General features: G+C 49.4%; 1 protein-coding gene across 2 annotated transcripts; it reads right to left on the reverse strand.

Moving 5' to 3' along the window:
• Window positions 1–1,568: 1,568 nt before the first annotated feature.
• On the reverse strand, window positions 1,569–14,018 carry Ankrd54 (ankyrin repeat domain 54). 2 transcript variants are annotated; one of them, XM_090328675.1, is made up of 8 exons: window positions 13,587–14,018; window positions 10,323–10,370; window positions 6,883–6,981; window positions 5,144–5,215; window positions 3,450–3,497; window positions 3,248–3,372; window positions 2,943–3,050; window positions 1,569–2,754 (listed from the first exon to the last, which is right to left on the reverse strand). In XM_090328675.1, exons 1-8 carry the CDS (start codon window positions 13,906–13,908, stop codon window positions 2,680–2,682), a joined length of 897 nt encoding a protein of 298 aa, XP_090184801.1. In that variant the 5' UTR covers window positions 13,909–14,018; the 3' UTR covers window positions 1,569–2,679. The 2 variants fall into 2 exon arrangements, with proteins under 2 accessions (XP_090184801.1, XP_090184802.1); XM_090328676.1 differs by having other exon boundaries at window positions 6,883–6,976; window positions 13,587–13,674.
• Between the last annotated feature and the right edge of the window lie 239 nt (window positions 14,019–14,257).

The following is a 14,257-nucleotide window of genomic DNA, read 5'->3' on the forward strand; positions in this document are numbered from 1 at the left end:
GAGCATTGGTCTCACCTTCTGCCCTGGTCTTGGCTCAACTGCTGACAGAGCCTGGGGAGCAGGCAGTCTTGGTGGAAGGGACCAGCCCAGGAGCTAAGTTTAGGCACATGGTCTCCAAATAGTGAGGGAATGGCCTGTCCTAAAGCTTTCCAGGGGAAAGTTTGAGACCTCAGGCCTCTGTGCTGGGTGAGGTAACAGCTCACTCTCAGGACCCCTTAGGCCTGGTTCAGGCAGCTCTCTCTGTGACCATCACAAATCAGCAAGGACCTCAATCAGATCCAGCCTGTCCACTCAACCAGTCATCCTCTTCCTCCACACTGGGTTCTGTTCTCAGCAAGGTAAAGATGAGACCCCACCCTGCCATGGAGAATGCTGGCCAAGCTACACCAAGTATGCCCCAGGAGCCCTGGGGACACTGGGCTTGGGAGCCTGGTGAGAGAAAGCGGAATCTGGGGCAGACACTTAGCTGTTCAAACTCCAGTAAGTTTCCTTCTCTCCGAGTCTGTGTTCTGAACCTAGAGGAGGTAATACTAAAGTTTTATTATAAACACTAACTCAAAGGGCTTAAATATAACACCTGCTGACTGTGGGTTCAGAAAGCATCACACTGTGAGGGAGAGGATCCAGGCCTAATAAAAACATGAATTTGGGGGGCATGTCCATGTAACAGCTCCAGTTACCCGAGTGGGGGGCTTTGGTGGACCTGCTTTCTCACCCGTACATCACAGTAGTCAGTACACTCCTAGACAGGGCAAGTGTTCAGTAAGGATTGCTCATACAAATGGAATAGCTCAGAATGGACCGTTAGAAAACAAAAGGATTCCTCACACAAGGTGTAAATCAACAGCTATGCCAGTCTTCCTGCCCCTGCTCACTCCACCCTCTGCTACCACATCAGCAGCTGGCAACAGACTGGATCCCTGAGGATTTCTTCTGCTGAGTTCTGGCCTGCCCCCGCCTAGTCCAGCGCCCAGAGCCCTCTTGTGTTTTCTGACTCACTCTTCTGTCTGGATTGACTTTATCTGGCTGGCTCTTCAGGAAACATCCTGGCTAGAAATGGGGCAAGGCAGATTGTCTGGGTGTCTGGATGGCAGTGCCTGGTAACTGACCTGTAAGGCACCTTCGTGCTGGACCTCCCCCTACCCCAGCCTGCCGCCTGAGTCTCAGGGCTGCCAGAGCGCTTTGCCTTCAGCTTCTTGCCAACCCCAAGGTCTTGGCTCTTGCCCCTCTTCCGCTTCCCCCCCAGGCCCTGGGGGCCAGTATCTTTCACCCTTTACCCTCAAGGGCTGAGCAGCTGCGTTCTAAGAGTTCAGACCTAAAGCATGCCTAACTGTGGTCTGGTGACAAACTCTTCTGCTCTGAAAGCAGCCAAGGCTTTCAATTTGGCGAGAAAGGGGCCAAGCCAGATGGCACAAGGAATGAGCTCCATCAGGTCTGTGGCCAGTGCCTCCGAGTGCCCAGCCTTAGGTTTCCCTTTATGGCACACTAGGCAGGGTGTGCAACAGAGAGCCCTCTGCTCCTGCTAGGTGGGGCTGGGCTGCTTGTTGGACCAAAGGCCTTCTCTGTGATGAATCTGAACATCTACTTTATTGGTTTCCCGTTGCTACAGAAACAAACAACACAGACTTATTCTCCTGGGTTCTTGGAGGCTATAATCTAAAATCAGTCTCTGTGAGCTCAAGTCCAGTTGTCAACAAAGCTAGTTGTTTCTGGAAGTCCCACGGAGAGAATCCATTTCCTTGACTCTTCTTGCTTCTGAAGGCAGCCTACATCCCTTGGCTTGTGACCTCCTCTCTGGACATGTGGTACTGTTATTAGCCTGTTGTGAGTACTGAGCTACCAGCCATTTCCCTTGAATTCCTGTGCTGGTAATGGGATGTGAACTCAGAGTCTCAAGCTCTCACTTGGCTTTTTCACTCAAGGCTGGCACTTTACCACTTGAGCTATACCTTAAGTTCCAGCTTTTTGCTGGTTAATTGGTAGTAAGAATCTTGGAGACATTTCTGAACTGTGATCCTCAGATCTCAGCCTCCTCAGTAGCCAGGGTGCATGGCCTCTCTGCACTGTTGCTCCCATTAGCACACCTGCATCTTGGGGCCACTATCAGCTTGTGACCACTAAGAGGTAAAACTAACCCCTCCTGCTGCTTCAGTGACTGTGAGGGAAAGGATCGGGGGATATTTTCTTTTAGAGTCAGCTGGGTGCTATCTAACCTCATTGAAGGTCTAGGCTTCACCAATCCTCCCCTCTTCCGACCAGAGAAATGATGCAATGCCTGATGCAAGCCAGGCAGTGAGCTAAATCTCAGTGCTGGAGAGAGGGCCAGGGCCAGCCAAGAAGCCTGTGGTGGCCTGAGGGTGCCTGCTGAAGCCAGCTGGCAGCAACAAGCCCTTAGCTGGGAAGGTGCATGAAGAAGACCTGCTGAGGGTGCCAGTGGCGCATGTCAGCCAGAGCTGAAGGGCGGCTGCAGGGGTGCCTGGTGCAGCAAAGGTGGTCCTGGGTCTACGGAGATGAAGGAGACTGATTGGGAGCAGCTCAGGTGATGAAGAGCGTGACTCTGCTTCTCCTCATCCACAGATGCTGGGGATGGCAGAGTTCTAAAGTCCCCTGTGCTTTTTCTTTGTAGAAGAGCGCAGAGGTGGTGGGCTGTGGCAGAGCAGCAGGCAGGGGACACTCTTGCTACCTCTTCTCCATGTTTTGCATCTGTAAACTCAGGGAGGTGAAGCTGGCCAGGAGGTCAGTCACCTCATCAACCTGCAAGAGGAGACCCAGGCTCTGTTCTAGGGTGCCCCAGCCAGACAGCAGGGCAGTTGAGCCCAAATTTACCCCTGTGGGCTCCACGGAAGTGGTGGAGGCTGAGGGCCAAGGTGGGCTGCAACCACGGGGGCAGCCAATTCCTGCTGAGGGTCTGGCACCAGGGCTGGCCTGTGGCTGCAGTTTACCTGCTCTTTGGTGCTGGTCATCTGGAGCCGGGTGCAGAGGTCATCCAGTCGGTCCCGCTGCTCATGCTGCCCTAGGCGCTCCAGGTACTCCCGTAGCATATGGATGATCTGCCAAAGAGGCTGAGCTAGCTGGAGCCGTCTGATTAGACCAGACAGGGGCGCAAGGGGGTCTGGTGGGGTGCTGCTCGTGTGGGTGGGCCCAGTGCAGGAGTTCCCTGGGGTCAGTAGGAGATGACTTCAGGCAGCCCTGGGACCAGGGGCAGGTGGATCTACGGAGTGGAGCACAAGCAGCTGGGTGTGCTTACCTGCTTCACCTCTACCCGCACAGCCTCCAGACACTGAGAATGGCCTTCCTGCAGGATGTTCAGCTTTGACTTGGCCAGATGGAGGGGTGTGCGGCCAGCTCTGTCCAGGGCATCTACACGGGCCCCTGTGGGCACAGGGAGAGGGAAGCATACTGGTGGCAAGGATGAGTGAAAGGAGCAAGAAGGAAAAGGGACCACATACCTCCTCGGAGCAGTGTGGTGATGACAGGGACGTGGTTGGTGCAGGCCGCTGAGAACAAAGAACAGAGACTTAAGAATCCAAGAACTGGGGCCGGGAGTTTGGCCTAGTGGTAGAGTGCTTGCCTAGCATGCATGAAGACCCAGCTTCGATTCTTTGGTACCACATACGTAGAAAAAAAAAAAAAAAGCCAGAAATGGTGTTGTGCTGAGGCTCAAGTGGTTGAGCTATAGCCTTGAGAAAACTCAGGTGTTCAAGCCCTGAGCCCAAGCCCAGGACTAGAAAAAAAAAAAAGAGGGTGGAGACAGTGGCTCACACCTATAATCCTAGTTACTCAGGAGGCTGAGATCTGAGGATTGTGGTTCAAAGCCAGCACAAGCACGAGAGTTCCTGAGATGCTTATCTTTAAAGAACCACCAGAAAACCGGAAGTGGCACTCAAGGGGTAGGGTAGTAGCTTTGAGCTAAAGAGCTCAGGGACAGTGCCCAGGCCCAGAGTTAAAATAAAATAAAAAGAATCCAAGAACTGATGGGCATCAGTGGCTCATGCCTGTAATCCTAGGTAGCTAGCTACTCAGGATTGAGATCTGAGAATCCCAGTTCAAGGCCAGCCTGAGCAGGAACGTTTGTGAGATTCTTACATCCAATTAACGGGCAAAACAGCGGAAGTAGAGCTATGGTGCATGTAAGAGAATGCTGGTCTTGAGCAAAACCTAGGGAGGAGCACAAGATCCTGAACTCAAGACTCCATCCTGGAACATATACACACAAACAAAAAGAAACCTGCAATGGTGGCTCACTCCTATAATTCTTGATACTCAGGAGGTCCTGAGATCCTTAGATCTCAGTTCAAAGCCAGCTTGCACAGGAAAGTCTTGAGACACTTATCTCTATTAAACTACCAAAAATAGGGGTTGAGTTTAGCCTAGTGGTAGAGTACTTGCCTAGCATGCACGAAGACCCGGGTTCGATTCCCCAGTACCACATACATAGAAAAAAGCCAGAAATGGTGCTGTGGCTCAAATGGTAGAGCTCTAGCCTTGAGAAAGCCCAAGGTCAGTGCTCAGGCCCTGAGTTCAAGGCCCAGGCCTGGCAAAAAAAAAAAAAAAGCTAGCAAAAAGACAGAAATAGAGCTGTGGTTCAAGTAGTAGAGCATTAGCCTTGAGCAAAATCTCAGGGATGGAACCCAGGCTCTCATTTCAAGCTCCAAGACCAGTAAAGAAAAAAGAAAGAGAAAGAGGATCCAGGAGGAGGGCTATGGGCTGGACTCTTGAGTATGCCTGCACTAAATTATGCCTCCTAAGGTGTCACTGTGTCACCAGGATAGCAGCTGTTGCTTTACTGAGCAATCACATCTAATTCTCTCCTCGTGTATCTGGGGAAACTGCAGCCTGGAGATAGGCCCCACCTCACAAGTTGGCAAAAAAGTTGGCAACAGGTCAAGGGCCAGGCAAAAGGGGTCTCAGGACATGCTTCCTAGCGAAGATGACATTTCTAGGGACTGCATCTACTCTGTTGAGGGCTAGTCATTGGTTATGTGGCTGGACAGGCAGGGGAGTCAGGCTAGTATTGAATGTGGCCTGGGGGTCAGGCTCACTGGATGCTTATAGATGCTACTGTCATCCTGAGGGACACAGATGCCCCACCTTGGGGCCGGTGTGTGCACTAGAGGTCTCCCGGCTGCTTTGGGGAACTCACCCAGGTGCAGAGGCGTGTTGCCCAGGCCATCCCGCTGGTTGGGGTCAGCCCCATGGTCCAGAAGCAGCTGCACTGGAAAGAAAATCAGGACGAACTGTTTCAACTGGACTAGTCTAGCTACAGAGGTTTGTTCAAAGTGTGAGTTTCTGTCATTCATTTTTCTGTCCATCCATCCACTTATCCACTTATCTGCATTCATATACAACGGGGTTCCTGTGTAGGACCCTGGAGGCCAGAAATGATCCATGCAAGTGCCCTAGAACCGAGTTGTTGTAGTATTAGGGTTTGAACTCAGGGCTTCCCACTTGCTAGGCTGGTGCTCTACCATTTGAGCCATACCTCCAGCTCCTGTGAAGTCTGTTGTTTGCTTTGTGCTGGTACTAGGGCTTGAACCCAGGGGCTCAGTGCTATCCTCTATCTTTATTTTTTTTCTTTTATTTAAAGAATTTACTAATATTGATTTTTACATCATATTTCAAATGACGTGTTTAACAAACAAGTATTCAAGAAGGGAATCTCTGTATACAATCACTGGAACTTAGATTTTAGAACATAATTAAAATTAGGCTGAGGGTTTGTATGTTATAGATACATATGAATCTATATAATAAAACATTGTCTATACAGTCATAGATTCTTATGTCTTTGTAGTTGTGTTTATATTTCTAGTACCATGTCCATAGCACTGGGTACACAAATATTGAGTCCTCGCTCTTATATTGTTTGGATCTAATAGCCACATATTAAGGATACCATGTGCCTTTTGTTCTTTTGGTCTTGACTTGTCTCACTCAACATGATTTGCTCTAGATTCATCTACTTCCCTGTGAATGCAATTATTTTATCTTATCTGTTGGCTATGTAGAATTTCATTGTGTGCGTGTGTGTGCATATACATATCTCACACTTTTTGTATCCATTCATCTGCAGTGGGGCCTCTGGATTGTTTCCATCACTTGGCTATTGTGACTAGTGCTGAGCAGGTGTCCTTATCATATCTTGGGTTATGATGTTCAGGATGGATGCCCAGGAGTGGTATGGCTGGATTATAGGGAGGGTCAATTTTCAGTTCTTTAAGAAAGCTCCACACTGTTTTCCAGAGTGGCTGAACTTGTTTATAGTTGCACCAGCAGTGAGGTCCTCTAACTTCTTTGCTCTAGCCTGGCAGCATCTGAGCCTGACCTGAGGTTTCAAGGAGGGGGAGCTTACTGTCCAGTGGCCTAGCTCTCACTGTGTTGTTTAATGGGGAGAAGCAAAAGATCTCCTTTCCTCAGATTTAAAACAACCTCAGTCCTGTCCAGATACCCGAGGCTCATACCTGTAATCCTAGCTATTCAGGAGGCTGAGATCTGAGGATCACAGTTTGAAACTAGCTTAGGCAGACAAGTCCATGAGACTTACCATCCAAAAGCCAGAAGTAGAACTGTGGCTCAAATGGCAGCATACCAATCTTATAAAAAAGCAGGATCTGGCCGGGAGTTTGGCCTAGTGGTAGAGTACTTGCTAGCATGCATGAAGACCCGGGTTCGATTCCTTGGTACCACATACTTAGAAAAAGCCAGACGTGGTGCTGAGGCTCAAGTGGTAGAGCTCTAGCCTTGAGAAAGTCCAAGGACAGTGCTCAGGCCCTGAGCTCAAGCCCAGGACTGGCAAAAAAAAAAAAAAAAAAAAAGGAGGATCCTCCTGCTGGTTTCTGGTGAGATGCCACATAACCTGCCCTGTGCATGCCCAGTACTCACCAATCTGGTCATTGCCATTGCAGGAGGCAAAGTGGAGGGCAGTGCGGCCTTTGTCATCAGCAGCACAAGGATCCGTGCCATCGTCTAGCAGCTGCTGCACTGACATCACCAAGATGGGAGTGGGGGAGGGCAACAAAGCAGAGATGTTAGCTATGCTGCAGTCCTGGAACAGGCATGGGTCCCCCTAGACAAGGCATTCCCAATGCATGAGAAAGCTTCTCTCCCATGGCCAGGAATTTGTTTTCTCCAGGACACAACTGAGCACAGGACCAAGGGGCATGCAGGCTAAGTCCTAGGCTAAGCTAAGTAAACAAGCAAGCTGGGAAGTGGTAGCTCATGCCTCCAGTCCCAGCTACTTCGGAGGCTGAGATCTGAGGATCGGGATTTGAAGGCAGCTGGGCAGGAAAACCTGTGAAATTCCATCTCCATTTAACCACCAAAAAGTCAGAAATGGAGGTATGGTTCAAGAGGTAGACAATCAGCTTTGAGCAGAAAAAGGAACAGCATTCAGGGCTCTGAGTTCAAGCCTATAGTAAGACAATGTAAAGAGCTGGCCTGGGGAGAACAGAGACCTGGACTTGGGCCCCAGATCATAAGAGATGTGCGTGATTTCTCACCGCCCACCTCCAGAGCTGCTGAGAGGAGAATAAATGGATGTGAAAGTCCCTCGGTGGAACACAGAGAGCACTGTAAGCATGAGGCATTAGGCTCTAATGTATACATTAGCTGAAATGGGGGAAAGTGCTGCTGAACGTTTTAGTATCTGTCTCCCAGCAAGAAGCCTCTCGAGGACTTGACCCCTTCTGTCCAAAGCCCAGGCAGCGCTCCTCCAGCTGAGTCAGCAATGCTCTCACCACTGAGAGTGACGCACACTGAGGTAAGAAGAACATTCTGGTCCCCCAAATAGGAGGATTTGTTAATTTACAGCTATATAGAACAGTTTGTAAACTCATAAGGACAACTCTTCGGGCTGGGCCCAGATGGGTCACGCCTGTACACTAGCTCCTCAGAAGGTCTACTTGAACTGGAGAATCAAAGTCCAAAGCCAACCCAGGAAGAAAAGTTTGCTAAGCATGAGGCCCTGAGATCCTAACCAGGGACTCAAAAGAATAGTTCTCGGCTGGGCACGGTGGCTCACACCTGTAATCCTAGCTACTTAGGAGCCTGAGATCTGAGAATCCGGGTTCAAAGCCAGCCCCAGGCACTAAAGAACCTGAGACTCTTATCTCCAATTAATCACTAGAAAACTGGAAAGTGGGGCTGTGGCTCAGGGGTAGGTTGGTAGCCTTGAGCAGAAGAGCTCAGGGACAACACTCAGGCCCAGGGGCAGGGTGGTAGCCTTGAGCTGAAGAGCTCAGGGACAGCACCTAGGCTCAGAGTTCAAGCCCCATGACCCACCAAAAAGAGAAAAATAGTTTTCAGCATAGGAAAGGAAGTGGAAGGACAGTTATTGAAATACTAAAGACAGTTCCATATATGGCAAAAAGGACTCTGCAGATCTGAGCAAGGCGAAGGGAAGCATAGATTATCTGGGATTATCCAGGCCCAGTGTAATCATACAAGGTCTTGTAATCATGCAGCCTTTCTTTGCTCTAAGGACCACAGAGCTGTCAGAGAAGAGAGGAGCCCATTGTGACTAGCTTTGAAGATGTCCAGGCTGAGAGCCAAGAAACATGGTGTGGCCTGGCGCTGGTAACTGACACCTGTAATCTTATCTACTCAAGAAACTAAGATCTGAGAATTGTACTTTAAAGCCAGCCTAGGCAAGAAAGTCTGTGAGACTCATATCTCCAATTAAGCATCCAAAAAGCAGGAAGTACAGGAGTGGCTCAAGGGGTAGAGTGCTAACTTTGGGCAAAAAGCTCAGGAACGAGCAGGGTGAGGTGCTCACGCTTGTAATTCTAGCTCCTCAGGAGGCTGAGATCTGAGGGTCAAGGTTCAAAAACAGCCTAGGTACTAAGGTCAAACACTAAAGTCCCTGAGACTCTTATCTCCAATTAACCACCAGAAAACCAGAAGTGACCCCCCCCACACACACAAAAAGAAGCTCAGGAACAGTGCTCAGGTCCTAAGTTCAAGCCCCATGACTAAACAAGGAGGGAATAAGAAATTAAGAAAGAACTGCAGCATCATGGCCACTTAGATTTTAGCCTGGTTAGAGAGACCTGTACTGGACTTCTGACCCAGGGAATTGTATGATAACAAATTGGTGTTACTTAAGCCACTAAGTAGGGGTAATTTGTAAAAGTGGACATAGAAAGCCAATACTACTGTTCTCTGACTCATAGGAAACATCAAGTCCATAGACAAAATTATTATTATTTTGTTCTAGATTTGACTTTGCTGTTTACTTTTGATGATGTTATTTCTTCCTCAGCTTGGGAGTGCCAGACAACAGTAGCAGAAACCCAGACAGAATGTCCTGTGAGCTGCACTCACACCTCCCAGGTGCACCGCCAACTACAGCCATGACGCCACATGTCCTGACCTTACAGTGTGCTAAGCAGCAGGAGGTGGCAAATGTCACTTGGCAGTTAAACCAGTGTTCACTCTCTTCAGCCAGAAGTTCCAAAATAAGCACTGGTCCCTACAGACACAATCCCTAGCATCAGCAATCCCAAAGGATGGCAAGTGCTGGGCACACAGGGCTCAAATGACCAGGGAATGTGAATCTGTACATGAGTCTGGCCTGTCTTCTGCAAAGGCGGTAGTAAATACAGTTAAATACAGTAACGCTGTGCCAATAGGTTTTTGTTTTTTGTTTTTTATTTTTGGTCGTGGGACTTGAACTCTGGGCCTGGGTGCTGTCCCTGAGCTCTTCAGCTCAAGGTTACAGTCCTACCTCTTGAACCACAGCGTCACTTCCAGTTTTCTGGTGGTTAATTGGAGATGAGTCTCATGGACTTTTTAGTGCAATCTTTTGAACTGCGATCCTCAGATCTCAGCCTCCTGAGTAGCTAAGATTACAGGTGTGAGCCACTACGCCTGGCTGTTTTTTTCTTTTTTGATACTAGGGATTGAACCCAGGACATTGTACTCCCTAGGCAGTGTTTTGCCACTGAGCTACATCCCAGCTGAGATCTGAGGATTGCAGTTCAGAGTCAGCCCAGGTAGGAGTTTGTTAGACTTTTATCTCCAATTAACCACCAGAAAACTGGAAGTGGTGCTGTGGTTCAAGTGGCAGAGCACTAGCCTTGAGCTGAAGAGCCCAGGGGCAGCGCCCGGAGTTCAAGTCCGATGACCAACAATAACAAAAAAAAAGACAGAGAGAGAGATTGAGAGAAAGAAGGGAAAGGAAAGGAAAGGAAAGGATAAGGAGGATGAGAAGTGGCCTGTCTTTCAGTTATCTGGCTCTTGCCTATACTTTTCCCTTCCCCATCCCGGTCCCCCTTCCCCCAATCTAAGAACCCAGTGAGCAAGACCCCACTGTGCACACTCACCTGTTTCCACATCATTGGCATTGGCTGAGTCCCTCAGCCTCTTTAGGGCTGTGAAGAGAGTAACAGATAAGTTAAAAAAGAAAACCCAAAGCAGGATGTTGGTGGCTTACACCTGTAATCCTAGGTGCTCAGGAGGCTGAGGTCTGAGATTTGGGGTCGAAGTCAGCCCAGGCAAGAAAATCCATGAGACTCCTTTCTTCAATTAAGCACCAAAAACCAGAAGTGGGGCTGGAAATGTGGATTCGTGGCAGAATGCTTATTTAGCATGCATGAAGCCCTGAGTTCAATTTCTCAGTACCACATAAACAGAAAAATCTGGAAGTGGCGTTGTGGCTCAAGTGGAAGAGTACTAGTCTTAAGCAAAAGAAGCCTGGGGGGGCCAGGAGTTTGGCCTAGTGGTTAAAGTGCTTGCCTAGCATGCACAAAGACCCAGGTTCGATTCCTTGGTACCACATACATACCAAAAAAAAAAAAAAGCCGGAAGTGGTGCTGAGGCTCAAGTGGTAGAGCTCTAGCCTTGAGAAAGTTCAAGGACAGTGCTCAGGCCCTGAGCTCAAGCCCAGAACTGGCAAAAAAAAAAAAAAAAAAAAAAAGAAGCCTGGGGACAATGCATAGGTTCTGAGTTCAGGACTGGAAAAAAAAAAAAAAAGCCAGAAGTGAACTGTGGCTCAAGTGGTAGAATACTAGCCAAGTGGTGGCAGAGTACTAGCCTTGAAGATGAAAGACCAAGGACAGCATTCAGGTCCCAACACCCCCTGACCCTCCCCAACATAACACAAAATTACTGTGAAGTAATTACCATGAAGTAAGGTGATGTTTCCTATTTTCCCTATTAACCCACCTGTAGTAACTAAGGTATTTTAAGGGAAACAAAGGTGCCAGGATACAAAACACTACCCAGAACAAGGAGAAACCTCAGCAAAGTCCACTTTATAGCTGTGTGTCAGCTCATATCTGAAATCCTAGTTACTCAGGAGACTGAGATCTGAGAATCAGAATTCAAAGCCAGGCAGACAAACCCTTGAGACTTTTTTTTTGGGGGGGGGGTAGGTTGTAGGCTTGAACTCTGGGCTTGAATGCTGTCCCTGAGCTCGTCAGCTCAAGGCTAGTACTCTACCACTTTGAGCCACAGCACCACTTCTTGTTTTCTGGTGGTTAATTGGAGATAAGAATCTCACAGATCTTTGTACTAGGGATGGCTTTGAACCTCCGTCCTCAGATCTCAGCTTCCTGAGTAGTTAGAATGACAGATGTGAGACATCAGTGCCCAGCTAGTGTAAAGCTCATCCTAGGGCTGGGATGTAGCTCAATGGCAAAACACTTTGCCTAGTGAGTACAATGTCCTGGGTTCAATCTCCAGTACCAAAAAAGAAAAAACAGCTGGGCACAGTGGCTTACACCTGTAATTTTAGCTACTCAGGAGGCTGAGATCTGAGGATTGCAGTTCAAAAGATTGCACTAAAAAGTCCATGAGACTCATCTCCAATTAACCACCAGAAATCTGGAAGTGATGCTGTGGCTCAAGGGGTAGGGCGGTAGCCTTGAGCTGAAGAACTAAGGGACAGCACCCAGGCCCAGAGTTCAAGTCCCATGATCGACAGAAAAAAAAAAAAGGTCACCCTATTGGTACAGGGACTTTTGTGCCCGGGCTGGCTTTGAGCCATGATCCTCAGATCTCAGCCTCCTGAGTAGCTGGGATTACAGGCGTGAGCCATTAACACCTGGCTCCCTGAGAGTCTTATCTGCAGTTAACCAGCAAAAAAGTAGAGGTGTGGTTCAAACGACAGAGCACCATCTTTGCATGAAAAGCTAAGAGAGAGCACCCAGGGCATATACTGGCACCAAAGAGAGAGAGAGGGGGGGGGAGGGCAGGTTGAATCATAGCTACTTTGAGAAAGGAGCCTAAACATCCCCATTCAGGGCCTCATTTTTTTCATGTCATCCACAGAATGTGAACAATAGAGCAAACCAGCAGGGCAGGAGGGTGAGTTTGGATGGGTTCCTGGGTTCCAACACTGACATAGCCATTTCCTATGTGACTTGGAGGAAGACAATTTCTCAGGGCCTCAGTTTGATCTTTAGTAAAATGAGAAACGTCTCTTCATCTCAAAGAAGTGCATGATGAACATTACAAATGATCATGGATCTAAGGAGGGAGATTTGACCTATGTAACATTTCTTAAAGGTCAGGGCATCAACGGGGATGGTGGTGGTCCATGTCTATAATTTTAGCTACTCTGCATGTATAAATAGGAGGATCATGAGCCAGACTAGTCTGCACATAAAAGCAAGACCTTATCTCAAAAACAACCATAGTGGACTGCACAAAGATTCTTATTTACTTTCCATCTCATCAGTTTTGTTGCAATGTGTTATTATAAGCTATTTGAACCAATTAAGGGTTTTTCCTACATTTACTACTTAAAAATGAACAAAAATAACCAAAACAAAAAAGGCTAGAGGCATGGCTCAAGTGGTAGAGAGCCTAGCAAAACAAGGAGTCCTGAATTTGAACCCCAGTACTGCCAAAAAATTAAAAAATAAGGGTCAAAAAAGGCAATGACTACATTGGAAGTGAAAAAAAAAAGTAGCATTTAGTACTGACTTTCTCTCTGGCTTATAAACTTTTGCACAATTTAAATACCCAACTTCAACGATCACAATGTATTTCACAAATAAGAGGAAACAGTGTATAACACATAACAAAGTTAGGATAACAGCTGTCTATTTAGGATCTTATTTAACACTGGCCACAACTCTATAAAGGCAGGTAGCTATACCCTACTATAAAGAGAATGAAGCTGAAAAGAGCGCATAGTTTGCCAAGGGCCACGAGTGGAAGGCCTGTCCAGTCCGGACCTATGCTTGTGGACAAGCTGGTCGAGCTTGGCTGCAGGCGCTGGGATTGCCGGTTCGTGTATATAATCCTAACACACCAGGGGGACGGAGACTTGGAGGCTCGCGGCCAGCTCAGGCAGGCATCCACACCCAGCCAGGGAAAGTGTCTGTTGAAGAGAAGTCTGGGGTGACTCTTGCCACTACAGCAGGAAGACGTTTTAAAAAATAAGCCCCGGATCCCGAGCAACTCTAACGGTAATAATGACTCTTGAGAACAGCGGTCCCGGGACTGTGGAGCAGCAGTCGGGGAGGCCTTCAGACCTGGAGCAGGGAGCCCAGGGGCGGGTGCCCCGATCCCCCGGGCCCTGTCCGTGCTCCTCCTCGCCCTGGGCCCCCACCCTGCAGCTCCCTCGGCGGGGCCCTCACCGTGCACTTCCTTGCCCGTGGGCCCGAGCCGGCGGTGCGGCCTGGCGGCGCGGCGGAGCCGACCCGCGGGGATCTTGCAGCGCAGCTCGTCGCGCGGCTCGGGGTCCTGCTGCCACAGGACGTGGAGGAAGCGCAGCGGGGACTCGGAGGCCCCGGACGCCCGGCCCGGAAGGCCTGCGCCGCCGACCAGGGCGGACCCCAAGTCCGCGAAGGAGAAGAGGCCCTCGGTTTCCGCCAGCGGCTCAGGCGCCACCGCGCACTCGCCATCGGAGCTCGATCGGCCCGAGCGCGGCTCGTCGTCCGCGCCCCCGGCGGCTGCCATGGCAACGGCTCCGCGCTGGCCGGGCAGTCCGAGCCTCGTTCTCAACCGACCGACAGACCCACTTCCCACCGCCTTGTCCTGCTTGTCAAGGGAAGGCGCGGGCGGCTGGGCGGGACCCGCTTGCAACCACGGCAACCGAGCGGCAGGCGGGTTCGTGGAGCGCCGGGGCAAATGATTACGGCTCTGGCCTGCATCTCCCAGCCAATTGGGAAGGGAGGGAATAGAACCAGCGAGAGGATTGGACAGCAGCGTGATTGGCGGATGGAACAACCAATCAGAAATCGCAAATGCTTACGGCCCGCACTACGGGCCCTTACCGGAACCAATAAGAAATCTAGGATTCTTCCCC

Source organism: Megascapheus bottae, chromosome 2, assembly GCF_031878675.1.
Source record: "Megascapheus bottae isolate mThoBot1 chromosome 2, mThoBot2.hap1, whole genome shotgun sequence".
Classification (NCBI taxonomy): domain Eukaryota; kingdom Metazoa; phylum Chordata; class Mammalia; order Rodentia; family Geomyidae; genus Megascapheus; species Megascapheus bottae.

Bases quoted from the DNA above. Each gene is read 5' to 3' on its own strand.
- Ankrd54 (XM_090328675.1), bottom strand. From the start codon at position 13,908: ATGGCAGCCGCCGGGGGCGCGGACGACGAGCCGCGCTCGGGCCGATCG. The intron at 5,216-6,882 runs GTGAGTACTGGG...TTTTCTTTCCAG, and splicing joins CAATGGCAATGACCAGATTG to TGCAGCTGCTTCTGGACCAT. The intron at 2,755-2,942 runs GTAAACTGCAGC...CTCCTCTTGCAG, and splicing joins TGACCAGCACCAAAGAGCAG to GTTGATGAGGTGACTGACCT.